General features: G+C 47.9%; 1 protein-coding gene across 3 annotated transcripts in view; it reads left to right on the top strand.

The window, feature by feature from the left end:
* Positions 1-18,080, top strand: part of COP1 (COP1 E3 ubiquitin ligase) — a 141,844-nt gene extending 123,764 nt beyond the window's left edge. For all 3 annotated transcript variants that reach the window (XM_071564761.1, XM_071564762.1, XM_071564760.1), the window contains 2 exons: positions 14,623-14,667; positions 16,966-18,080. In XM_071564761.1, coding sequence (XP_071420862.1) covers positions 14,623-14,667; positions 16,966-16,983 — 63 coding nt within the window. In that variant the 3' untranslated portion in view covers positions 16,984-18,080. The remainder of the gene's footprint in view (positions 1-14,622; positions 14,668-16,965) is intronic.
* Positions 18,081-25,397: the final 7,317 nt, after the last annotated feature.

Here is a 25,397-nt window from a genome sequence, read left to right as displayed (position 1 = left end):
GCCAAACTGGCAACTTCTCTTGCTGCTCTGCTGGTACATCTGTATTTCACCTATTGCTTTCTTTTGCTTTCCCATCTGTATTTTTTATGACTTCTGTCCTGACAGCCCTTGTTCTCCTAGTCCTTGACTCCCTTCCCGTGCAGACACACGATCCCATAATGTTTTCCTTTTTGTCTTTATAAACAATAGGCGAGCAGTCTGATAGTGTAAGCCCAAAGTCAAGGGAGCTTTGCAGATTCAGCCTGACAGCTCCTCTCTGAATTATTTAAAAGCCATAAACAAAAGAAAGCCCCTCTACAGCTTCAGGTGACATCTCCTCCAGTACTGTGGAGCTGCCTGGTAGGCAAATCCCACTAATTCTGCCCATTTAAATCTATGGCATCTGTTAGAATAGCAAAAGCAATTAGAATTCAGGGACTGCCTCATGGTATTCCTTAGGGGAGGGTAAGTTGTAGGGAGGTGAATGAGCAAGAGGAGGAGAAGGGAAGTTGGAAGGTGAATGAAAGAATAGAGAATTTCTTTCTAATATGAATTGTGCGTCGAGTTTGTATTTTTTTTTCCTGTCTCACAATCAAGGAACTTGTCTAAAGACGTCCTGCATTTTGCTTCTGACTTTCATCTCAGTCCTTGGTGGGTTTCGTTGTTTGTTCTTTTTACATCCTTTGTTTTCAAATCTAAAATGCTTTTCTACAGCTGAATGACCCAGTGATTTCTGACTTCTCACAGGTGCATTTTAGTTGCTGGTTTCACTTGTCCTGGATTCAGGAGTGTTGTAGATGGCTGGGATTAGGGAAGCAGGGAGCAGGCACAATTGAGTCCTCCAGATGATGTGAAGTTCATTATTACCTTTTGAATAGTTCATTCTGCAGAAGGAAGGAGGGAAGGTGTCAAGCTTTGCATTTATTGTGCCAAAGCTATAAAGCTGTACTCTCATCATTCCTAATACCTGAGGCATAACTGTCTTCTCTTCCACTCCCTTCTCCCCCCAGATAAATACAATGCAGAAAGCATCAGCAGTGGAATATTAGAAGCACAATATGTATCATCTGTACTCTGTATGGTTTTGTTTAATGAAGTTCTTCACCTTTTATGTACAGTCAGACCTTATTAAAATGCAATTTACTGTACTGTCTTTCAATACCAGCCCTACAATTTTGTCATCAAAGTTGATATTTTGCAGCATGGCCTTCCTTTGAAAACTGCCCTGCAAAAATAGCTTTGACATATCTTCTTTCAGAGACTCCAGCATCTTTCAATGTACAAACCAAGGATCCCTCTCTTCCAGACAGCCTTGCAGACATGACCCAGCCACAGTTCAGTTCAGCTCCCTTTTCCTGTACAGTGATGATAGACTTACAGAGCCTCACAGACCACGAGCCAAGCCAGCTCTAAACCCTTTCTTGGCCACAGGTGTGGAGGAGATGGTTCTGAGATCAGCTTAGTTGGTTAAAACTTGGTTGTAATAATGCCTAGGTCGGGGGTTCAATCCCCTGTGTGGGCCACTGACTTAAGAGTTGGACTCGATGATCCTTGTGGGTCCCTCAGAATAGTCTGGGATTCTGTTGGCTGGAGAGGATGCTCAGCTCTGCTGCCCCATCCTTACCTGTGCTTATCCTGGACCACAGAATCATCAGGCAGCAAACGTTTCTAACACAACCCTATGACTTGAATTCATGCAGGGAGAAGATTCAGGTATAACTGGAATTTTACCTATTTACTGCTCAAGATAAAACTTGTGCTTGTGACATGAGAAGCAGTTTTGGATGGCAGCAGAACCTGCAGGGGTTGGCTCTGGCCGTTTTCCTTTGCCAGTCCCAAGTTTGTCAACATCTCTTCTCGTTCATCATTTTCCTGTGTGCCCTGGCTAGAGAAAATATGTGCCCACTGCACTCAGGCATTTTTGGAAGAGCATTTTGAGGAGACAAAGCTCCCTCTTTCCCCAGCCTGGAGAAGGCCACGTGCTCTGGTACAGCCTGCCCAGCCTTGTCTGCATTGCGGGAGGTTTCAGGTAGTGCTGCACTTGATCCTGTTACAGCATTAGCTGAATTGGATGGTGCAGGAGAGCAGCAGGTGGTGAATTCCTTCAAGATTAATGGAAACTTTTGTTTTACCTTAATTAAACTTCCATTCCTTAAATCCAAGTCCTCTTTCCCAAATAGGTGTACGTTATAAATAGCATTACTATAGGTGTAACTTCATGAAGCTCCTACTTGTCTAATGGTAATGTTTGTGCCTTGAGTTTTCTCTGCGAGAAACAATTTATCACTTCTTTTATCTCACCAAGTCCTGATGATTTCACTTCTGTGGCACGTGTTGCATAGAAAATACAAGGAAAAAATACATAAGTATATTTTTTTATATAAATAAGGGCTTATGAAGCTACAAGCTGGGCCACCCTTCCCTTTTCTGTTCTTATACCAAGCCCTTTGGGTGGAAGGAGCCTCCAGGATGAGATATATTTTCTTTTCTGCTGTGTTCTGCTTCCCCTCCCCTTGGTGTATTCCTCTTTGTCCCACAGATGTGTAATCCCCCACCCTCCCTGCCTGCAGCCTCAGCATTGTTTGTGCTGTCCCCCCCTCAGACAGCACCCTCAGTGCTGACACTTGGACCTGTGACTCCATTCCTGTTGCTATTAAATCTCCTGTTCTTGGCCTGGAGAGTGATGAAGGCTTTGATTTCCATGGCTGCCAGACTTCTGGCCCATCCAGTAACACAATTAGGTTTGCAGATGCAATGAAACCATCATCCTTCTTTTCCAGCTGGCATAAGCAAAACATTTGGAAGAGTTAATGTGTTTATTGAGCACTCAAGTCCCCCTGCAACATTATTCTGAGACCCACTAATGCAATGGTCAGGATTTTAACATATGTCCAGAACTTTCAAAGTTGGTTTGTTTGGGCTACTGGAGTATCAAGGTTTGGCTTTGGTTTGGTGGTGGGATCCCACTCAAAAATGGTCAGAGGAATGTTATTACAGGTAAAGCATGGGAATTAAATGTCAGAATTCAGGCTGAACCTGAATTCAGTGTCAGGCCAGTCCTGGTAGTACTTCAGGAATAAAGTCTTCAAAAAAAGGGGAAAATGAGCCTGAGGGGCTCATGCTGGAGCAGTTCATGAATCATACAATCATAGAATGGATTGGGCTGGAAAAGACCTCCAAGATCATCAAGTCCAACCCTTGGTCCAACTCCAACTCCAGGTGTTGCCCAGACAGCTTTCTGCCCCAAATTGTTGACCATATAAAATGAAGAGTAGCAGAATATGAATCCATTATCAGTTTTAAATAGATTGATTTCTTCACTCCATCAGCCATTCCATGAATTTCCATCACAGCATTTCCCTCTCACTGACCAGCCAGCCCAGCTTGACTTGGCTCCCTTTGTCATTCCTAACACCTCCTATGATTAATCCATTCTCCTGCATTGATCACCACCATCTTTGGTTGTATTGCATTAATTGTTCTTCCACTTTTGCTTTGAGGGGACAGTGTTACATGAGGGGTTTAGGGATGTTTTTTCCCAAGCACTGGGCAGTAGGTGTTCCACCAGTTACATGGCTGCAAGACCTCTTTCTCCTGAGGTTAGTTTGGATCATTTAGGAATTTCTCCTCCTGGTGTGAAATTCCCCAAGGGAATTTGGATGGTTGTTGGAGCACCTGGGAGAGTTAAAGACAAACCTCAGGAGTCTTTCTCTCTGCTTTTTCTGTTCAACACCTCATTGTGAACATCTGGATTAACCTTTGGCAAATCCGAGTGTGTTTCCTCGGTTTCCCCACATGTCAAAGTAGGATAATACTTTGCATTTGTTACACTTAATTAATGTTGTAATGTGTCTTTGGTTCCTCTGATAAAATGTGCGGCGTGAATGCAAAGTTGTTTTTACTGATTGCATTGTTAATTAAATGTGCACATATAAATGATTTATTGGCAGTAGAGAACTAAGACTTTATAATTTAAAATATTAACATCAAGGTGGTTGGGTCAATTTTAAGCCTGTATCATTCATCCATTTAGAGACTGAAACTAATGGCACTGGGAGAGGAAGGGAAGCAGGAGCTGGGCCAGCTCATGGCTTATTTCATGGTATTCTGTGTGGGGGCTGATTTAATTATGGCATTTGAATTCTGGTGCCTGGCCCTGGGGAGTCACTGGCAGCATCAAGAGTGTGCTGAGCTTCCTGGAGCACAGGAGACGTGTCACTCAGCAGTGATCCCACTTGGACACCATTTGTCAGCCTTCAGAGGAGCCTGCTCCAGTTCAGCACAGCAGCTGAGGTGCAGTGTCAGCTCTTGTGGATCAGGGAAAAACATGGAAGCCAGGCTGTTTGGGGCATGTGGGCCTCTGCCAGCAGCTGACAGGGATCACCTTCTCCTGCCGGGTGCTTCTGGCCCACAGGCAGTTTGTCCCCAAAAAACATGGGTCTGCAGGCTCTAACCATGAGGCTTCTGCCTCCTTGTGTCCTTCTGTCCTCTAGGGTTTATCCAAGCAGATGTTTCTTAAGTAGATGTGGGAGTGTTCAGTTCTGGGCCCCTCAGTTGAGGCAAGAGATTGAGGGGCTGGAGCGGGGCCAGAGAAGAGCAACGAGGCTGGAGAAGGGACTGGAGCACAAGTGCTGTGGGGAGAGGCTGAGGGAGCTGGGGGTGTTTAGCCTGGAGAAGAGGAGGCTCAGAGGTGACCTCAGCACTGTCTAGAACTTCCCTCAAGCTCTGCCAGGGGAAATTGAAGTTGGAGATCAGAAAAAAATTCTCTGCAGAGACAGTAATCAGGCATTGGAATGGGCTGCCCAGAGAGGGGGTGGATTTCCCATCCCTGGAGGTTTTTCAACTGAGCTTGGCCGTGGCACTGAGTGCCATGATCTGGTAAAGGGACTGGAGCTGGACCAAGGGTTGGACTTGATGATCTCGGAGGTCTTTTCCAACCCAATCCATTCTATGATTCTATGAATGAGCTGTAGCTGACAGCCCAGGCAGGGCCCAGAGGAGCAGATGTGTCATCCTGGCACAGTAATGACTTCTGGGGTCCAAAGGGAAGGCAGCCTGTGGGAGCAGATAACACTTGGCTGATTGGATACTGGGACCAGAAAGGAAAGTTAACCATCATCCCTTCCCTTTCTGACCCCAAGGAGGATGTGCACTTTGGTGTTGGTGCCAGCACTGGAAAGGAAACTCTTTTGGAAGCAGGATTTTCAAAGGTGGATTCACAAGGGGAGGAGCAGAAGATGGGAAGATGTACATAGTGCTGTGGAAGAGACAGCTGAAACCAAGAACAAAGTGCTGAAATAGGGTTTGGGGAGAAGTGCCATGCAAGAGACAATGATCTCACAAATACAAAAACGCTGAAGGATGTGGGACAGATGGTCTGGGAAAGATGAAAGTGTTCTTGCACAAACTAGGGAATTGCTGATTCAAGTGTGAAGAAGATTTGAAAAAGGGAACTGGGGAGTATTTGGTGCAGTTGAGTTGAAAGAGAAATCACTGACTTGGCAAAAGGAGAAGGAAGAAGAATGGAGAAGGTAAGAGGAATGGGAAAAACACACCATGAGTGTGAAAGAGGCACATGAGAACCATCTGAGCATGAAGCAGGGCCCAGACAGGAGTGTGCCCTTCACAGTGGAGCAGGAATGTGCTGTAAATCAAAGAGGCCCACAGAGCTGGGATGGAATCACAGAATATCTTGAGTTGGAAGGGACCCACAAGGATTGAGTCCCACCCCTGGCCCTGCACAGACACCCCAACAATCCCACCCTGTGCCTCAGAGGATCATCCAAACCCTCCTGGAGCTCTGGCAGCCTTGGGGCTGTGCCCACTGCCCTGGGGAGCCTGGGCAGTGCCCACCACCCTCTGGGGGTCCCTTTCCCTGAGATTCAACCCAACCCCCCGGCACAGTCTGAGATCCCAGAACATGCTGAGTTGGAAGAACCCAGAAAGGTCATCCAGTCCATCTCCTGACCCTGCCCAGGCCCATCCCCAGGAGTCACACCCTGTACCCAGAGCATCATCCAAACCCTCCTGGAGCTCTGGCAGCCTTGGGGCCATGCCCACTGCCCTGGGGAGCCTGGGCAGTGCCCACCACCCTCTGGGGGAAGAGCCTTTTCTCTCAGAAGTTTCTCACCACCATCCTTTCCTCCCCACTTCAGCAGCTGGGAATGCTGGTCCTGGGCTGTGTATCTCTCCTGGAAGGCTGTGCTTGTAGGCTGGATTGCTTGTCTATCTAACTCAGGGTAGCTTGGACTGAAAAGGCTTTTCACTTTCTCCTGATTTCTGTTTGCAGCTCTGATCCCTGATGGTTTGCCACTGGGCTGCACAAAACCAAAATCCAGGAGTACCAGATTTAGATCATGTTTCTGAATAATCTCCTGCAGATTGGTGGGTGTTTCTCCAGATCACTTTGTTTCTGATGCAGGTTTGGAAGGAGCACCCTGGGGCTTGGTTTTGCCACATACTGCACTGATGGGCAGGGCAGCCTGACCTTGGCCAGGGAGAGATTAAATCCATCACCTCCAGCATGATGTAATGACTGACTGCAACAAACAATAGAAGAGAAAGCAGGGAAACACATTGGCAGGAGGAATGCAGGTCTTGAGCTGTGCAGTGTAGAGTGACCTGCACATTGCATTGTGTAGAATTGCCAAATGAGCATTTGGAAGTTTTAAGAGAAAAGATCTTAAAAGGTGTTTTCACTAAACTGATGCTTAGCCATTTCCTGTGGGTTTGCAATATTGATGTAAATGTGTTGCATGTTTATGTATGTTTTTGAAAGCTTATTGCAAGCTATATTTATATCCTGCTGCCACTTCCTTCAAGGCCTTGAGCATGTTGTTTATGGGGAGTGTCTGAAATCCCAGGATTTACAACCATAGGAACAAGTAACTTTAGAGACCCTGTCACAGATTAATGGGCTGTGGAACTGAATATTCCCACACAGAGAGGAGGAGACTTGCCCTTTGGGGCTGGGGGGTTAATACCATCATGATTTGGTTTTAACATGTGTCTCCCTGCCTTTCCTGGTGGGGAGTGTGCACCAGCTGCTGGAGCTTGTACTTTGCTTGTCCCACGAGATTTCCTCATCTTGAATTCTAAATAAATTAGACGCTCATCAAAACCAGTTTTGTTCCAGAATGACTAAATTACTGAGGCAGTTGCCTGTAATGTGTCAGCAGTTCCTGGGATGGGCTTTGCTGGCTCTCCTGCCTTCACAGAGCTTTCTCTGCCCTCTTCCCATCAGGCTCATTGGCCTCTGTTTCCACCTTGAATTCAGTGTGGAAACAGGGAAGTTGATGCCTGTGTGCAGCACTGTCCACGTGTGTACTTCTATTTCCTTCCAGCCCTGCCTTCAGTGGCCTTGTTGATCCTGTTTTCTTGAGAGCTACATGCTGAAATGAAAGGTCAGGCTAAGAGAAAGGGATTTCTCACTTGGCTGAGAGATAGATTACTCCTCATTTGAGCGTGTCATCAGAGCAAGACTTGGGCTGCTCTCCTCTCCAGAAATGAGAAGATTGTCTCAGGAAGCAGAGAAAAGGGATATATTCATGTCTTCAACAGAAAACAACAGATGTGGAAGTGTCAAGACTTGATAAAAGAATGCCAGGTACAGAGGTTAAAGTCTGGAATTGCTGAAAAACGAGGGGAGGGATTCCAGGAGATGTTGAATTTCTACCTGTGCACATTCCTAGTGAGACACACTTTATCTTGTGCAGAAGCTGCAAGCCCTGCATGATGAAGGATGATGAAAACACTGATTTGTTTGAAAGCTTTTTTCCCCCTTTACAGTGTGCCCATGAATTCTGACATGAGAAGAAACTAAACACGTGTGCATGTGATTGCAGGCAAGTCTTTCTGCAGAAAGTGAGCCAAAGGAGTGCCATCTTCTGTAAATCTGTGGGTTAACGTGTTAAGAAAACATCTTTTTTGTGTTGGGTGGGGATAATTGTGTGGCATTTATGAACTTAAAACCCCAAAAGATTGTGTGTTTGCAGGTGGATCTAGAAGGAAGCACAGACAAGACCTTTTTCAGATACATTGAGTTGTTGCTTTTTTCTGGGGCTCAGCTAAGCCTGAGGAGGCTTTATCTCTGTGTGTACAAAGGAATTACCTTCAGAATGAGATAAAAATACAGTTTCTAAGGATTAAAAGACACAGTTTAGGCGTGTGTGTTCTGTTCCAGGTGTAAAACCCAAAGAGTTGGGTGTTGCTGCTCCTGAAATGTTTTGGTACAATACCTCTTGGGTATAAGACCTTATTCTGTAAAGAGGTGCTTGGTTTAAAGTAATTAATTTCTTCTTGGGCCTGATGTTCACAATATAGATAATAAATATTCCTTTAAATTTGTTCAGAAGGGATTAATATTGGGTAGTGTGATGGCATATAAAGCAGATTCTGGCTCACAGGGAGGTAGAGGGTTGTGCACCACTCCAACCATCCCACTGTGCCCCCTTCATTGATAACAGTTGTATCACAAGAGTGGAAAAAAAGAAAACAAAATTGGCCATGCAGCACATTGTCCTGCTGGGAAGGGATCTAATCTAGGAGTTCAGCTTTTCAAAACCTCTTCATTTTTGTATTCTGGAGGTTCATTGTGTTTCCTGGGTTAGAATCCATAATTTTCTTCCACAAACAAAAGCTGACTGGAGTCATACAACAAGAAAATAGCCAGGGCTCAGGGGAAGTTGAGTGAAAAGCCATTAGAATCTGCTAATTGCAAGATGAAGAGCAGTCAGGCAGTGGTGGTCTGTTGGGGAACAGCTTTCACATATTTAGATGTATGAAAAGACTGTGTGTGACAGTCTGTGTGGGGAAAGTTTTGGTGAAATATGTTTGCAGCTCACACCTAAATGCCACCACCTGAGCAACAGTTGCCACCTTCAGTACAAATGAGTAAATTTCCTTTAAAAAAGGGCTTTCTGTACAAACAGGACTAGATTTAGTTCAACCATATGCTTTTATTCTACCTATAAATAGCAGAAGACAATGGCCACTTGAGCACAAGCTTTCTCACCCAGGTTATTTTCCCATTGTATCAACAACTTCTGCTTAATTAGGCTGCAGCTCCTTGGAGTAAGTGCTCAGGTTGTGCTGGCAGAGAGTCTGTCTGCTTGAAAGAGAAGTGCTGACAAACCAGCCATTTGTTAGCCAAAACATCTGCTGGGGAGGGAAGGTGAGAAGTTGTTAATTTAAAATAAGATCTCTAAGAATCCTAACTGTGAATCTGTAGAGCAAACCTAGCTGAAAATCCAGAAAACTCACACTTACCTCAGTGTTGGCTGTGCTGGAAATTTGAGGTGAATCTCCTTTATTTGTGCAGAAAAGGGAGGATAACAAAGAAGTACCAACTTTATGGCTTGTAATCATTTATAATGTGCTGAAAGTCCCAAATAAGGTTTTCAGTCCATTGCATGAAAATGTGCACATATAACTTGGAGACACATCTTCCTTCAGCACTGGCATCTTTATAATCCTAAAGAACAATCTCTTCAGCTTTTCCTTCCGTGTGGACTTCTGAATTCCACCTTAAGGATTGATATGCATGGGATAACAGAGGAGAAATGGTGTCATAAAGGATTATATTAAAGGGGAAAAAATTATGAGTGATTTGTGCTCATCTTGCCTGTTTTGAGCCCCTTTGGGACAGGCTGTTTGGTGTCAGGAAAGGAAGACTAAAATGCTCAGCTGTGATTTTGCCCAAGCCCACTGCTGAGATGGATGTTTAACTCCTGGAGCACTGATATTTCCTGGGGCAGAGGGATGGCTGGAGATGAGCCTCGCAGGTGCTGGGAGGATGGGGCACAGCTCAGCTAAAGAACTTGTGCAGGGCTTTCCCTTGCTCTGCAGAGTTGAGTCCAGGTGGGTATCTCCAAGACGTGTAAGTGGTTTTAAGAGCTGTCTGTCTGGGGTGACATTCATTTAGTCTGCCCTCCCCAAAATGTTTTCTCACACAAAGGTGTAAAGAAGGAGTGGAAGAGCTACAACCTCAGCTGTGTTTTACTCCCTGATGCACTGAAGCAGCTTCTCAGTTGTTCAGCGGAGTTTCCTCAAGCCTCACTAAACATCCAGAGCATTTCTGATTGTCTTCATGTTGACTGCTCTTGCATGAACACCAGCAGTCAGCCAGACTCTCCTTCTCCTCCCTTCCCTTCCAAATTGCTTCCCCAGGGCCATCCAAATACAGGGCTCGTCTAGGAGGGAAGGAATTCAGTGTGCTTCAAAACCCAGCTGTCACCAGGTGAATAGTTTCCCCAAATGATGAATGTAGCAGGTATCTCATCTACTCAGGAGGTTCCTAAACTTGATTTTGTCTTTCTTTGCCATCCTGAATGTGCTGCAAAAATTACTTTTGGTGCAATCAGTGAAAGGCCCTTCAAATCCCAAGGGCGAATGCTCCAAAGTTCCTGTGGGTGGCCCAGTCACGTTCATCCAGGAGAAACAGGGATGTGTCAGGTTCAGGACAGAGGTACTTCTGTCTGGTCTGTCTTTGCACTTAGGACCAGTTCACAACTTCTCTTTACACAATGCTTACCTCTGTGGGTATGTGTCCAGTCTGTGCAAAACAGAGATTTGTGGTGCAGTTGAGTCCTCCCCATGTCAAGGAACGGCCCTTCAGACTTCCCATAATACTGTCTCTGCAGTCAAGAAAAACATTGGCAGATGTATAAAGTTTTTCGTAGGTCTTAGCACAGAACTGGAAGGCAGGAGGGCTCTGCAGAGGGATCTGGAGAGACTGGAGAGATGGGCTGATTCCAATGGGATGAAGTTCAACAAGGCCAAGTGCAGGTCCTGCCCTTTGGCCACACCAACCCCCTGTAGCGCTCCAGGCTGGGCACAGAGTGGCTGGAGAGCAGCCAGGCAGAGGGACCTGGGGGGACTGAGGGACAGGAAGCTCAACAGGAGCCAACAGTGTGCCCAGGGGGCCAAGAAGGCCAATGGGATCCTGGCCTGGATCCAAAGTAGCGTGGCCAGCAGGCCCAGGGCAGTGACCCTTCCCCTGGACTCTGCCTTGGGGAGGCCACACCTTGAGTGTTGTGTTCACTTCTGGGCCCCTCAGTTCAGGAAAGAGACTGAGGGGCTGGAGCGGGGCCAGAGAAGAGCAACGAGGCTGGAGAAGGGACTGGAGCACAAGTGCTGTGGGGAGAGGCTGAGGGAGCTGGGGGTGTTTAGCCTGGAGAAGAGGAGGCTCAGAGGTGACCTCAGCACTGTCTGGAACTGCCTGAAGGGAAGTTCTGGCCAGGTGGGGGTTGGTCTCTTCTCCCAGGCACTCAGCAATAGGACAAGGGGGCATGATGGGCTCAAGCTCTGCCAGGGGAAATTGAAGTTGGAGAGCAGAAAAACTTCCTTGCAGAGAGAGTGCTCAGGCATTGGAGTGGGCTGCCCAGAGAGGGGGTGGATTCCCCATCCCTGGAGGTTTTTCAGCTGAGCTTGGCCGTGGCACTGAGTGCCATGATCTGGTAAAGGGACTGGAGTTGGGCCAAGGGTTGGACTTGATGATCTCAGAGGTCTTTTCCAACCCAATCCATTCCATGACCTTCAGCCCTGGAGCATGTTAGAGCAGTTCTGGACCTGCACTCTTTATTCATCTTAACATGATTTCTGAGATGCACCTGCATTTGCCAGTTAAGTTCCCATGTAATGCACACTTCTGACATCCCCAGAGCTTTTTTCTATTGACTCAGCAGGACCAAAACTCTTAAACTGTCTGCTGTCAGCTTTATGGCTCTCACTGGCTCGTTGAGATGCCACATTATCTCCTTGCAGGGGACTCCCCCAATCGCTCCTTATCAGCCACGATGTGCAGAGCAGAGGTTGCCACATTTCATCAGGTGACACAGTCAGTGGCTTTTCACTGGGGTGCAGCAATGCCTGAGATTAGCCAGCCACACAGAACAAAATGCTGTTGCTTGCCAGGCAATAAACCAAACCCTCATCTCTCGATTTTTGTTGTGTTTGTTCATTTTTCTCCTGCAGTCTTGGCAAAGGCAGCTGGCTCCTTCTGCCTCTCCTGTTAAGAAGGGCTATAGATGCAAACCACTCGTAGGAGGAGATTCATGTGCAGAAGAGTCATTTTAATAACTGATTTCTTCAGAGAAGGACTACTCAGTTGGGCTGGATCATCAGCATCCCTTCCGCCTCTGCGCTGGGAGCTGCTGGCTCTGCAGGCAGCAGGTTTGGGAGGGATGAGCAAGGCCAGTCTCTCAACCTACTTGCCCTGCATAGAAGCCCCAGGTGATTCTGGTAGAGCAGAACATGCTGCCCCAGTGGCTGGTGAGGCTGGTTTTTCATGCCTCAGAGCTACAGATGCTCACAGTAGTGTGGTTTGGCAATAGGCATTCTTGCAGTTGGTTTTCCTTTGAGGCCATGGTGACTCCATCCACACATGTCCTGGCAAAAAGATTGCTTTAACCTGCACACAGCTGTCAGGAGTCACAGACCTACAGATCCAAACAACTTCACAACTTCTTTGGGTGTTTAATGTGTTGGGAATATTGACTGTTTCACAGGTGACAAAAAAGGAAGCGAATTGCTTCTTTGGAGGATTAAAAACAAGTTACTTAGCTGTGTTCCTGGAGAAGCCTGAACAAGCAAGTCACTGTTTGCTCGATGACAGATTTGGTGCTAATTTTGCTGCTGTCTGCTCCTGTTTGCATCTCCTGGTTGTGGATGAAAGCAGCAGAGTCGTGATTAGCTCAGACCCTGCTGAAAAAACCAACACCCAGTGGCTTCTGAAGAACAAGGGACTGAGACTATATTACCCTCTGGCATTTTTATTTTATTTAGCAGGTAAAACTGTTCATTGAACCAGAGTTCATTTACAGTGGCACCCCAGCAGACTGCAGCAGTAGGATGAATTACCAATCACTCACAGTGCAAACAGGAATCATTCAAACCCTGCATCATTTGTACTCAGGAGCTCAGGTCTCCTGCACTGCACACTGGATAGCTGCCTGTCCCTCTCCCTTGCCTCCAAAATCCTTTTGGGCATCTGTTTTCAGTAGGAAGTAGAAAATTGTTGTTAATCTAACTTGTGTGTGTTATATTGTAGTTCGCTTTTAATTTTCTCTTTTCTGTATAAATATATATGTAATTAGTTTGGGTTTAAACCTGTTCTGAGTTTCTGGGTTTTTTTCTTTCTCCTTTCTCTCAGCCAGGGGAGGAAGGCTTTGACTCTGTATTGGGCAGTTGGCATTTTGCCAGCTCAACCCAAGACAGCATCCCAGTCCCTGTTTTAGTCCCCAAGTAACATTTATGTCTGATTTCCCCTCAGTGGGTTTTGATTTTAATGCTGTTAACCAGAAGCTGAGCAGTTCACTGCATTACACTCTTTTAGCCACCAAATTAATGAAAATTGGAGGATATGCTTCCTTTGAGGATATCCTTGTTCTTTCAGACACTCTCACTTGGAGGATCATTGGTGAGATAATACCAGGAGTCTTAACTAATCCTCTAATGATTGTACCAGGGTGAACAAATCTATCTGTATCAATTAGCCCAGTGGTCCACCACGAGGCTACTTTTACCTGATAAGTGGGTTTTTCCATTGCAGAGGATTTTTCTCCCCTTGTCTGGAAGCTGGAGGCAAAGTCCTGAGCCAGCGTGGGGCTGTGTCGAGCTGCCTGTCCCCTCCCTCCAGAGCAGGGCGTATTCCAGTCACTGGTTTTATTAAAAATGCATGTGTTAAGTGATGGGATAATCACAGCAAGTTTGTCTGGGGATGGAGAGCAGCAGCAAGAGAAATTTAAAATGTGTCTGAGAAAAGATATCGGCTGTCTTGAGAGAAAAGAGTTCCTGGTGGGCACTTTGGCAGCACATGCTGCATTTACAAGTGCAAGGACAGCTGCAGGACCCCATCTGGGAGTGGTGGTTCTCCCTCAGCATCTTCAGGGCCGTTCAGCACCCCAGTGCTCCTGTGCTTTGGGTTTATTGCCATCCCTTTGGATTTCCCCCATCCGTAGGGCGTGTCTGTGACATGAGGAGTGGGGTCTGCAGAGCAATCCTGCCTCTCCCCCCGTGTTTGCCTCGGGGGTGCCTGGCTGAGGCAGCACACCATTAATTTGCAGTCAACCAGGATATCTCCAAATGCAACTCCATCAACTGGCAGGAGGTAAATAGATGCTGCCTCTCTGCTTAAAGCAGACCTTCCCTTCCAGACTGGGTGCATCTGCTATTTCTCTCTAATCTCTCCTCTTTGTTTCATTTGTCTGAAACCTCTTGGCTGAGGGAGAGTTTGTGTGGCCTCCGAGCCAGAGAGGTTTTGTCATGGTGATTAGTTGGTTTAGTTGGGGCGCTGGAGACCTTTGTCCATGTGCTGCCAAAAAATGAAAATAACTATTATTATTATTAGCCCACTTCACAGGGAGGCTGCAAGGATTAATTCATGTTTGTAAATTGCTTTGGAGATTTAAAGCTCTGTACAAGCACTAAGGATTATAGCTTTCTAATTCTTCAAGGTAGTATAACTTTTATAAAGACTTTTAGCCTCAAAAGCATCTTGGAAATAGGAAGAGTTAAATCCCTTTGAAATTAGATATACTTCTAATGTTTAAGATAAAAATAACTGCTGCTTCATCCAAAAAAACAAGAAGATTTAAAAAAAGGCAATGGCAGGTTATGATAGTGTCTCTTCTTTTTTTTTTCCAGGAGTCCAACGTGCTGATTGCTGCTAACAGTCAGGGTACAATTAAGGTAAGTTATTTTATGCATCTTCCCTTTAAACACCTGACTATTGACAGTAAAGAGCAAGGTCAGAGAAACCAGGCAGCCAGGAGAAACCATTAGAGGAGGTGATCCCAGCTGTGGAGGTTTGCAATTTAAATGATGTATTTGCCTCTGGCACACAGTGGAGTGAGCAAAGAGTGCACAAGCAATGAAACCAGCTCCAGTGAGGTGTGGAGGAGCTGCTGGTGCCCACTCAGCACCCTCTGCTGCTCCCTGGGGTCCTGGCAGCTCAGAGGGCCTGGCACCAGCACCTGCCCGGGCTCCTGCTGCTCCCTGTGGCAGCACAGGCTGAGTGCTCACCCCCCAGTGCTACCCAGAGCCCATCCTCTGGCTGCTGCAGGGGCAGCAGGGCTGAAAGCCTTGGCTCCAGGAGCAGGGCTGAAGTGAGCAGGGATGCTCCCTGTCTTTGCTTGCTCCAGTGCCCAGACAGGCAGTGACAGAGCAGCTGCCAGCGTGGGGTTTTGTGAAAGTAACAGCCTTCCCCTTGCACTGAGACCCCAGCGCTGTGCCAGGTCTGCAGCACCTGAACTACGTCTTCCAGAGGGTCTGTTCAGTGTATTTCTGTCCATGAAATGCCAAGTGATATGGAAAAGACTGTCCTTTTTCATGTGTCTCACTGCCAAGCAAAACCAGTACCCAAAACCAGAGCCTTGTCCCAGGTTCTGCATAGCAGCACTGACCTCCACCATGCTTTGGAGGCTTGATGGTTGGTGCCATAAGTTTATAGCCCAGAGCCTTGGGCTGCAATTCTGGAGCTGCTGATAAAGGGATTTGGTGCTGTTTGCAAAGTTACACACTGCTTTGTCACTCATATGCACTCACATGTCACTGACCTGCACTGCACACTGGATAGCTGCCTGTCCCTCTCCTTTGCCTCCAAAATCCTTTTGGGCATCCCAGTCCCTGTTTTAGTCCCCAGGTAACATTTATATCTAATTTCCCCTCAGTGGGCTTTGATTTTAATGCTGTTAACCAGAAGCTGAGCAGTTCACTGCATTACACTCTTTTAGCCACCAAATTAATGAAAATTGGAGGATATGCTTCCTTTGAGGATATCCTTGTTCTTTCAGGCACTCTCACTTGGAGGATCATTGGTGAGATAATATCAGGAGTCTTAACTAATCCTCTAATGATTGTACCAGGGTGAACAAATCTATCTGTATCAATTAGCCCAGTGGTCCACCACGAGGCTACTTTTACCTGATAAGTGGGTTTTTCCATTGCAGAGGATTTTTCTCCCTTTATCTGGAAGCTGAGGTCCTCATCCTGATTATCCCTTGCATCCCTGTAGCACCAGCAGCTCTCTGGAGCCACACCAGAGTTGCCTGTCTGAACCACCCTGAAAAAATCACCAAAGAAACAGGAATGGGGAGAGACCCAAGTGGTCTGTGTTTGATTTTTTTTTACCCCTTTTTAGGCCATGAGTGTCTGGGTGACTCCTGGTGTGCAGCATGGGTTGCTGTAGCCTCTCATTCATAGGGGATTTATCTATCAAGTTTGGGAATTGATTGGTGGTTACTTTGGTCACCTCCTCCTTAGTAAAAAGGGCAAAATCCACATAGGCTTTTGATATTTTGAAGTGAATCCAGCAGCAAGATCAGTGATTACAGAGGAGAGGTTTTGCTCATGCACTTTGCTTGTTAATGAGAGAAGGGAGACAGAGAAATGCACAGCCAGCCAGGGCTGTCAGAACTCTGCTATCTCCATTTGCCTTGGGCAGCAGGCAGTGGGAAGGCAGGATGGTCTGGGGAGGTCTGCACAAACCCACCCCAGTCTGGGGGCAGATGCCACCTCGGGCATTACCCATGAGCTGGAGCTCTGGAGCTTTCCCCAGTAAACCCAAAGCAGGCTAACACAGACAGTGGCAGCCCCACAGTCCCTTTTCTGCTGCCTCCAGACAGTGCCTTCGGAGGCTGCTGCTCCATCCCAGCCTGGATGAGGGAAACATGGGCACAGAGGGCTGGGAGGACAAGAGCTCTGATCTCTGTTACGTGATTTCCAAGAGCCATTTGATTGGGCTGAGGGGAAATGAGGCAACTCTGGATGGTTTTGCTCCATGCCTAATTTATCATCACACAAGCAGACATCAAAATTGGGATGCTTGCCAAGTGCTTATCCCATTTGTGGGATATTATTGCATGCTGGTGAATAAAGGGTAAGGGGTGGAGACAGAAGGGTCAGTCCTGTCCTAGTGATCTATATGCTGATGTAGGAAATAATGTCATAAATTCCATTTCTAAATGTCTCGTCTTCCCTACTAATCAGGTACTGGAGCTGGTATGAAGGGTTTTCTTTCAAGGCATGAGGTACTTGGTCCTGCTGATACACTGCAGTATTCATCTGGGTTCCTCAGCGGGACAAGAAACCAAAACCACCTTGATGTTCCTCCCCAAAACCATCATGTTTGGGTTTTTTTCCATTTATGGACTTTCCAGGACATTTTGAGACACTGGAAACACCAGTGAACTGTCTGCCATCGACATTAACTCCACAGACTTTGCTGCTGCTGGTGATGGTGGTGATATGGTTGTCTAATTTTTATGATAGGAAAACAAATTCTTTTAAATAAAAACAAAAGGAATAATAAAATTTATTGAGCCACAAGCTGAAGCTGGAAGATTCTCTCTTGTTGCATATGGGAACAGATTTACATGGGAAGGGAGCTTACAGGAGCACACAGGGCTGTCCTCAGTTGCACATCTTCAGTTACTTCCATCTGGACTGTTCTTCATCCCCATTGGAAAAACAAAGTCTCAAAGCCTTACCTGGACATACAAGCAATTCACTTTGAGATCCATCAAGATCTGGGTTTTGTTGTTCCTTTGATTTATTAATTATTTTTTTAGATGCATTAAATGTTGAAAAATGTCACCCAGGTTGACACCCCTGGAGACTGAAGTCCTCTGGTCATCAAGAAGAGCAGGACACCTTCCTCTGCCTCCTCTCTTTATGCCCCTGCCTCGACCCAAAGGAGCAGCTCCAGAGGAGAGGACTGAGTTGTCCTCCTGTCTGTGTGAGCCACCTGCCACCAGCACAGTGCTGAGATGAGGGGACCTGCAGTCCTGGGACTTGGACTGACCTCACCAAGACGCCGTGGGACAACGATCTCCCTCCCGCTGACTTGGACTGTCTCAGCTAGAGGAGGAAGCTTCTAGATCCAGTTACCAAAGCCCTGCCCCACTCAGCCAGCCACGGGGTCTGGTTGTGTTTGCCCCTCTCTGCACACCATGGAAGCCAAGTGTTCTGAGTGTTGTAATGAGAGAGGGGATGGAGTTGGTTTGTAATGTGTTTCAGAGCCATGATATAAGTAGCCTTATTTTTAATGGTCATGCATACACTTAATTGTACATATGGAGGGGGAATAAACCATGATGCTGAGAGTGGTTGTTGCTTTGCTGGCAGGACAGTGGGCTGGATGAGGAGGTACAGATGGTCCTCAGGAGCAGCAGCCAGGGTGAGCTGTCAGGATTGCTGCCAACCCACTACACTAGGAAGTGGAATGGGTGGGTGTAGTGTCTTCTCTGAGCCGAGGGTGGCAAAGGTGCAATGCAGACAGTGGTACCTGTGGGAAGTGTTTCTGTTTGCAAACAGAATCCCTCTCCCTTCGTTCATGGCAGACCACATCCCCCTCATGCCTTGGAGTCTGGGATTGGCAGTGGGACTTTGCTCTCCCTGTTGGCAAAGCATGGCTATGCTGCAGTCTTGGGCTAACCATCGAGGAGGCATAACAGGTCTTATGTCCTCCAGGTGTTAATATCATTATCCTAATCTTCCCAGGAGCATAGTGTGGTCTTCCCACACCCTCTGGTCACAGAGCAGGGAAGAAAAGCAAAGATGTTCATGGGGATCACAGAATCATAGAATGGATTGGGTTGGAAAAGACCTCTGAGATCATCAAGTCCAACCCTTGGGCCAACTCCAGTCCCTTTACCAGATCATGGCACTCAGTGCCATGGCCAATCTCAGTTGAAAAACCTCCAGGGATGGGGAATCCACCCCCTCTCTGGGCAGCCCATTCCAATGCCTGAGCACTCTCTCTGCAAAGAAGATTTTTCTGATATCCAACCTAAACCTCCCCTGGCAGAGCTTGAACCCGTGCCCCCTTGTCCTATTGCTGAGTGCCTGGGAGGAGAGACCAACCCCCACCTGGCCAGAACTTCCCTTCAGAACAAAGCAGCAGGGAGTAAGCCTTACAGCAGAACTGGGGACAGATCCTGTCCTGGTTCAATGCTGGTGCCTGTTTCTATGCACTCCTTCAAAGCTAGAAGGATGTGGGACACACCAAAAGTGCTGGTGGCTTCTGGACAGTCTTGTTCGGGGGGGAGAAGTGTGCTCAGCTCAGCTCCAAGGGAGGGATGGATGGCCCACAGATGCTTTGTGCTGGCTCCCTTCCATTATTTCTGCTGTGTCAGGGAAGCAAGAGTGAGGAGAGGAGGAAAGGAGAGAGAAGAGAGCACACTGGCTTGTGTCCTGCTCAGAAGTGCTACCTGCAGGTCTCTGCTGTCTGAGTCACCCGAGTCACTGTGGCAGAAGAAAACGAAATTGGTTCCTTCTGGCTGATGGCAGCTGCCTGACGTGTCCCACTGAGCACTGGCTTCATCTCCATTTTGCTGCATTTTAAGAGGATTTGGTGTGGAGTGACAGTGCTGGGCTGTGCACAGCATCCTTCCCATCCCGCCCCTTCCGAAGGGTGATCCCTTGCCCCGCTCTTCCTGCCTCCCCTGCTTTCAGGTGTGGGTGTCCTCCAGCCTGTACCCTGTTTATCAGTGCCTGCTAATTTATTCCATGAGCTGCTCTGGTACCCAGCTCTGTGCCACACAGCTGCTGTTGGCAGGTGACCTCATTCCTTCTCTCCCCCATTTGACAATCCTCTGTATTTTAAATTGAAATCACTCTGACGAAGCTGAGATCTTAAAAACAGAGGAAAAAAAGCAGCTGTTTTGAATGCTGGAAGGTTACTCCCTGAATTAAACAGGGAAAGCTGTTTAACATCAGCTGCCTTTATTTTTTCAGTTTTCATTCTGTTTCAATCAAGATAAAATGCAAATTTGGTGTCTGGCCCTAATTAGAAACACAGCAGCTCATAAACTCAAGTTCATGCCATTTTTTGTCTTCCTTCCTTTGTCACAAGAAGAAACGCTCCTTTTAATCCCTTTAATTTTCTTTCCTTCAGGTAACTCTTGGCAGTTGACATATTAAGTCACATATAATTACTACTGTAGTTTTGTTGGGGTTTTTTTAAACAGCGTGTGGTCAATATTTTTTTAATTATTTTCCTCTTCAACAAATGGTCCCTGTCAGGTTTTCAGCTTTGTAGAGTTGGGGAGTGATTGAGTTTGGGAGGGATCTCCAGAGGCCTTTGGTCCAAACCCCTGCCTAGGGCAGGGCTTACTGAGAGTTGGAGGAGATTCCTCCAGGCCTTGGAGATGTTCACAGCTCAGCTGAGCAAGGACTGGAGATTCCCAAGTCCCTCTGGAAAACCTTTTCCAGTGCTTACCTGCTCCTCTTGTGAAAATTAATTGTGGATGGTGGGCACTTCAAACCTGTATTCTCGCTTTCTTCTTTTCAAAGAACAGGGTTCCAAAGCCCTTGGCTGGAAGCTGCCCAGGAACAGTTTTGCCTCCAGTGTTCAGGTCCCTGTGAAAGGCATTGGGTGAGTCAGATTTTCGTTTGAGAAAGGGAATTTAAAACCCTGCCTGGCTAACCAGGCTCTTTAATTAATTTTAAAGCATCTGATAGAAGAGTAGGAGGAATATGCCTCAGTGCTAAAAAGGAGCCTGGTGCTGGAGGGAATTGAAAATGATGGTCATTGGGAAATATAAATTAATATCAATATGTCAGGGCTTTTCAGCAGTGAGTGTGGCTGGCTGCTAATGCCAGCATTCAACCCCAGTGCTGGAGCCTTGTTTGTTTAGAGTAATTTTGTTTAACTATGGAAGGTCATAATGACATCTGCGGATAATTGGGAAGGCAAATCCAACTCCTTCCTTGTTCCAAAGTCCTCTATCCTTTCTCACTGGTTTTCTGGAGGCCAGAAATACACAGCAAGGACCTGGAGTGGTCCAGGAGTGAAGCAGAACATTGCCTGTGGTGTTTGCCTGGAAGAAATCATCTTGTGTGCCAGCAGTGGTGTTAACTTCAGCACCCTGGTGGGCATCCAGATGAGGGGGTTGCATCCTAGAATCATAAAATCAATTGGGTTGGAAAAGACCTCTGAGATCATCAAGTCCAACCCTTGGTCCAACTCCAGTCCCTTTACCACATCATGGCACTCAGTGCCACGGCCAAGCTCAGTTGAAAAACCTCCAGGGATGGGGAATCCACCCCCTCTCTGGGCAGCCCATTCCAATGCCTGAGCACTCTCTCTGCAAAGAAGTTTTTTCTCATCTCCAACTTCAATTTCCCCTGGCAGAGCTTGAGCCCATCGTGCCCCCTTGTCCTATTGCTGAGTGCCTGGGAGAAGAGACCAACCCCCACCTGGCCAGAACTTCCCTTCAGGCAGTTCCAGACAGTGCTGAGGTCACCTCTGAGCCTCCTCTTCTCCAGGCTAAACACCCCCAGCTCCCTCAGCCTCTCCCCACAGCACTTGTGCTCCAGTCCCTTCTCCAGCCTCGTTGCTCTTCTCTGGCCCCGCTCCAGCCCCTCAATCTCTTGCCTGAGCTGAGGGGCCCAGAACTGAACACAACACTCAAGGTGTGGCCTCCCCAAAGCAGAGTACAGGGGAAGGGTCACTGCCTCCTGCCAGCCCTCACCACCACCAGCAAAGATTCTTCCCTGAGGCCAAGCTCATGGGACATTCCTCGCCTCATCTCCGAGAGGGATTTTGCTTCCCCTCAGCAGTGTGGAGACCTCAGGCTGCACGTGGTCATGGGTGGAATGTTCTTACAGACAATCCATAGGAGACTGGGGACTGTCACCTGTTTTAGATGTTGAGGAGATGAGGGGTTTGGCTGGTGGGAAGATGTGCTTGAGACCATAGGGATCCATGAATTACAGCAGAATGTTTGGCATAAGGACCAGAGCCCACACCTATCTCATGGACAGGCACTTGCAGCCCTGCAGTAGGTCCTCACAGCCCTCTGGTTTTATTTTGCTTCCAGAGCAAGCTGCAAATGGGTTCTTCAAGTGAGGTTCATCTCATTCTTCTCTCTGCTTAGCTACAAGGCAGCATCAGGGTATTCTAAGTCTTCAAAGTCTTTATAAATTAATTAAAAGATGGTTGGTTGGGTTAAAGCAAGACAACTTCTCAGCTCCCTGTGTTAACCAGCCATTTGAGGTGAGTAGGTCTTGCCAAAAAATTGTTTCAAACCTCTCCATCTTAGATCTGCCGCTGGCTGGTGGCTGGCCATCATTACTCAGCAGAGCCAGGACAGAAACACTGAGCAGCAGGGGAAATTCCTTGTGAGGGGAAAAAAGTGAGGGTTTTGACATCTCTTAGAAATAAATGAGAAAGAAGACTAAGTATGAACTTTCCTTGACCAGTCTGCAGTGCAGGGGGAGGGAGTTGCAGCTCTCCCAGGGCCGCAGCATCTTGTAGGGCCCTTTGCTTCAAGAACCCTCAGGTGAAGGAGGGCTCCACACTCCCATCCCAGCCTCTGTAATCTGCCTGGACCTGCAAGTGTGCTGTGCCTGCTGCCATCACTGGGCTGTGGTGGAAAATAGCTCACCAGGGACTGAGGGGGAAAACCAATCTCATCTGTCACAGCTGCTTGCCCAAAACCTCTGATCCATGCAGAGAGAGACAGGTTAGTTTTATTCCTCTCCCAGTTTTGCCTTCCCTTGGTGGTATTGTCTCTGCAGTCTGTTTGGGGAGTTGCTCTTGTGTGACTCCCAAAACTTGGGGGTGGGGACTTGCAAGAGAAGCAGAGGGGGGTAGGGTCCCTGAGCCTCCCTAACACCCTCATCCACCCTGAAATGCCTCCAGTGCCTGACCCCTCTGAGGGCTGGGGACAACACTGTTGCTGAGCCTTACCAGATCCTTTCAGGCAGCCAAGGAAAACAATTTGGAGCTTTTCAGTAAAAACCCCAAAGATAAAGGCACCTGAGTAATGGCATGTGACAGGTGAAACAGCACAGGTGCAACACAAGTCCCAAACCCGCCAGCACTGACGTGCCCTTGCAGCCCCAGGAGCTTTTAATTCATAAAGTAGAAGTGTTCATTTCAAAGTTGCCTCATCAGAACCCCCTCAACATCAGGAGCTTCCCAAATGAGGCTGGCAAACCTCATGGGGTTCAGGAAGCCACAGGCACAGTGCTGGGCTCTGATGGACCAAGCTGTGGAGCTGGGAAGGGACTGAGCCATCCCATGTGTCCCCTTCTCTGGGCCCTGCTGTGAGGACACTGGAGGATGAGCAACTTGTGCTGCAGGTGTGATCCCATCCCACCACCTGCCTATCCACTGTGACATGTGCAGGGTTGGGAAGGGAAAACACTCAGCAGCTCTGATTTTGTCCTCAGGGGCCTTATTGAAACAACAAGTTTGTCTTGATTACGGTGCTTAATCTGACTTGTCAAAATCCCCATAAAACCATTTAGGTGTTTAGGAGGGAAAACACACTCCTCTCATCCTCCCACATCTGAGCAGGAGCTGGTCTGAGCCACCAGCCCAGCTGCTCCTGGGGCCCCTCACAGCGTCCTGGCCAGAGCCACATGCTGGGTGTGCTGCCTGGAGGGACAAACCCTCCATCCCCAGCCCAGTGCCAGGCTCAGCTACCCATAAAATAAAGGGAGTCATTTTATAGTCATTTTCTTGGTTTAATTGTTATGAAAACAATTATTAAGAGCCAGCGGCTCTTCCCCAGTCTGTGGTGACTCAAAAACATCTTGAGGCTGGCATTGATCTGTGGAGAGCAGAGCAGCCCTGTGGGTTATTGGGGCAGGGGGTGCTGAGGGAGAGCAGAGCAGCCCTGAGGGTTATTGGGGCAGGGGGTGCTGAGGGAGAGCAGAGCAGCCCTGGGGGTTATTGGGGTAGGGAGTGTTGAGGGAGAGCGGAGCAGCCCTATGGGTTATTGGGGCAGGGGGTGTTGAGGGAGAGCGGAGCAGCCCTGTGGGTTATTGGGGCAGGGGGTGTCAAAGGAGAGCAGAGCAGCCCTGTGGGTTATTGGGGCAGGGGGTGTTGAGGGAGAGCGGAGCAGGGCTGACCCTCACGGGCAGCAGAGCATCACGCTTGAGCTGGCACAGACAGTTCCAGGCTGAGTGAAATGGGCCAAAGCCCAGCAGACCGCGATGGCTGAGCCCCAGGAAGGCAGGGCTGGGGCTCTGAGTGCTGGGGGGGACACAGGACAGCCCTCCCAAGGCTGGGGAAGGGGCTCTGAGTGCTGGGGGAGGACACAGACAGCCCTCCCAGGGCTGGAGAAGGGGCTCTGAGTGCTGGGGGGACACAGGACAGCTCTCCCAGGGCTGGAGAAGGGGTGCAGCCACTGCTCCCCAGCTCAGCATGGAGCAGGAGGAGGAGGAGAGCTGATTGCCAAGCTCTTTAGATAGGCTGAGAAGTGATGGCTGGGAAGAGTTTGGAGCACCTCATTTCTACTTAGTGAGCTCTTAAGGAGCAGCTTTTGTCTGGTGTTAGTGGAGAAGACACCCCTACATGTCCCAGTTCACCCAGAGCAAGGAGGAGGGTAGGGCAGCATCGATTACAACCTGTGGCCCCCGCTCTTCTCCTGCTCAGTTTTTCCCCCGTAGAAGATTAATGGGGACTCTTTGTCTTCTAACATGACTGTACCTTATGAATTCTCTGTCTCACCCTCATCCTTTAAATTATCCACATAATAAAATATGTATTCAGTGATTTCAGGTCATAATTTGATCTGCTTAGGGAAGAAAAGGAATGATAGAGAAGGGTTGCTGGCATGCTCAGCTCTCCTCCATTTATCTTTATTTATCATCTTTTTTTTCCTAACAACCTGTATGCAGCCAAGCAATGGAAATTCCAGTACCTGTGTGCTGGTTCCTTGCAGGGCAAGTGCCCCTCGAGGTACCCCGGCTTGGCAGGACCTGCTGAGCTATCCCTGTAATTCCTGCCTTGCCCTTCTTACTTCTGGATCGAGTGTAATTCAGCTGTAAAATGGGCACAAATTTGCCCCCATGCAAACCCCACACATGTGGCTCCTGCAGGAAAGTGGCTCTGCAGGGAAAAGGCTGGGGTGGCACATGAGGCACCAGGGAAATGCCCAACCTGCTGGCAAAGGCAGATGGCATGGCCTTATCCAAAGGCAGAGACATGGGGTTAAGGTTCCTGCCTTCCTGGGGCTGCTGTACAGCACTGAGGCTGCCAGAGTTTCATTTTAATACCAGATTTGAGGTCTGAACATGGGGTTTAATTATTTCACTACACTCCTGTGACATCTACAAAGCCTCGTGCATGGCAATTGCAGCACTAAAGGGCATTTTGCACTTAAGAAAAACCCAGGAACCTGTAATGTCCTCATGTCAGTGAGGGATACAGCAATTCCCACTGGAGCTGGGAAGCTGCTTTTGCCCTATGGGGGTGGGAGGAAGAGGAGGAAGGAGAGGGAGCCCAGCTCTATGAGGACATCCCCAGGGCAGTGTGTTCCAGGCATGGGGCACCACCAAGGCTCTCAGGGGAAGGAATAGGAGACAGTTTGGCTGGAGGGAGAGGTGGGTTTGGCCTGTTCTACACAGGGGGAAGGAGTCCCTCCCTGCTTGGCTGCACTGAATACTCATTCATTTTGCCAAGA

Source organism: Pithys albifrons, chromosome 10 (assembly GCF_047495875.1).
Source record: "Pithys albifrons albifrons isolate INPA30051 chromosome 10, PitAlb_v1, whole genome shotgun sequence".
In the NCBI taxonomy this organism is placed as follows: Eukaryota; Metazoa; Chordata; class Aves; order Passeriformes; family Thamnophilidae; genus Pithys; species Pithys albifrons.
The sequence above is the reverse complement of the archived record's forward strand: the minus strand, read 5'-3'. Positions and strand labels throughout refer to the sequence as shown.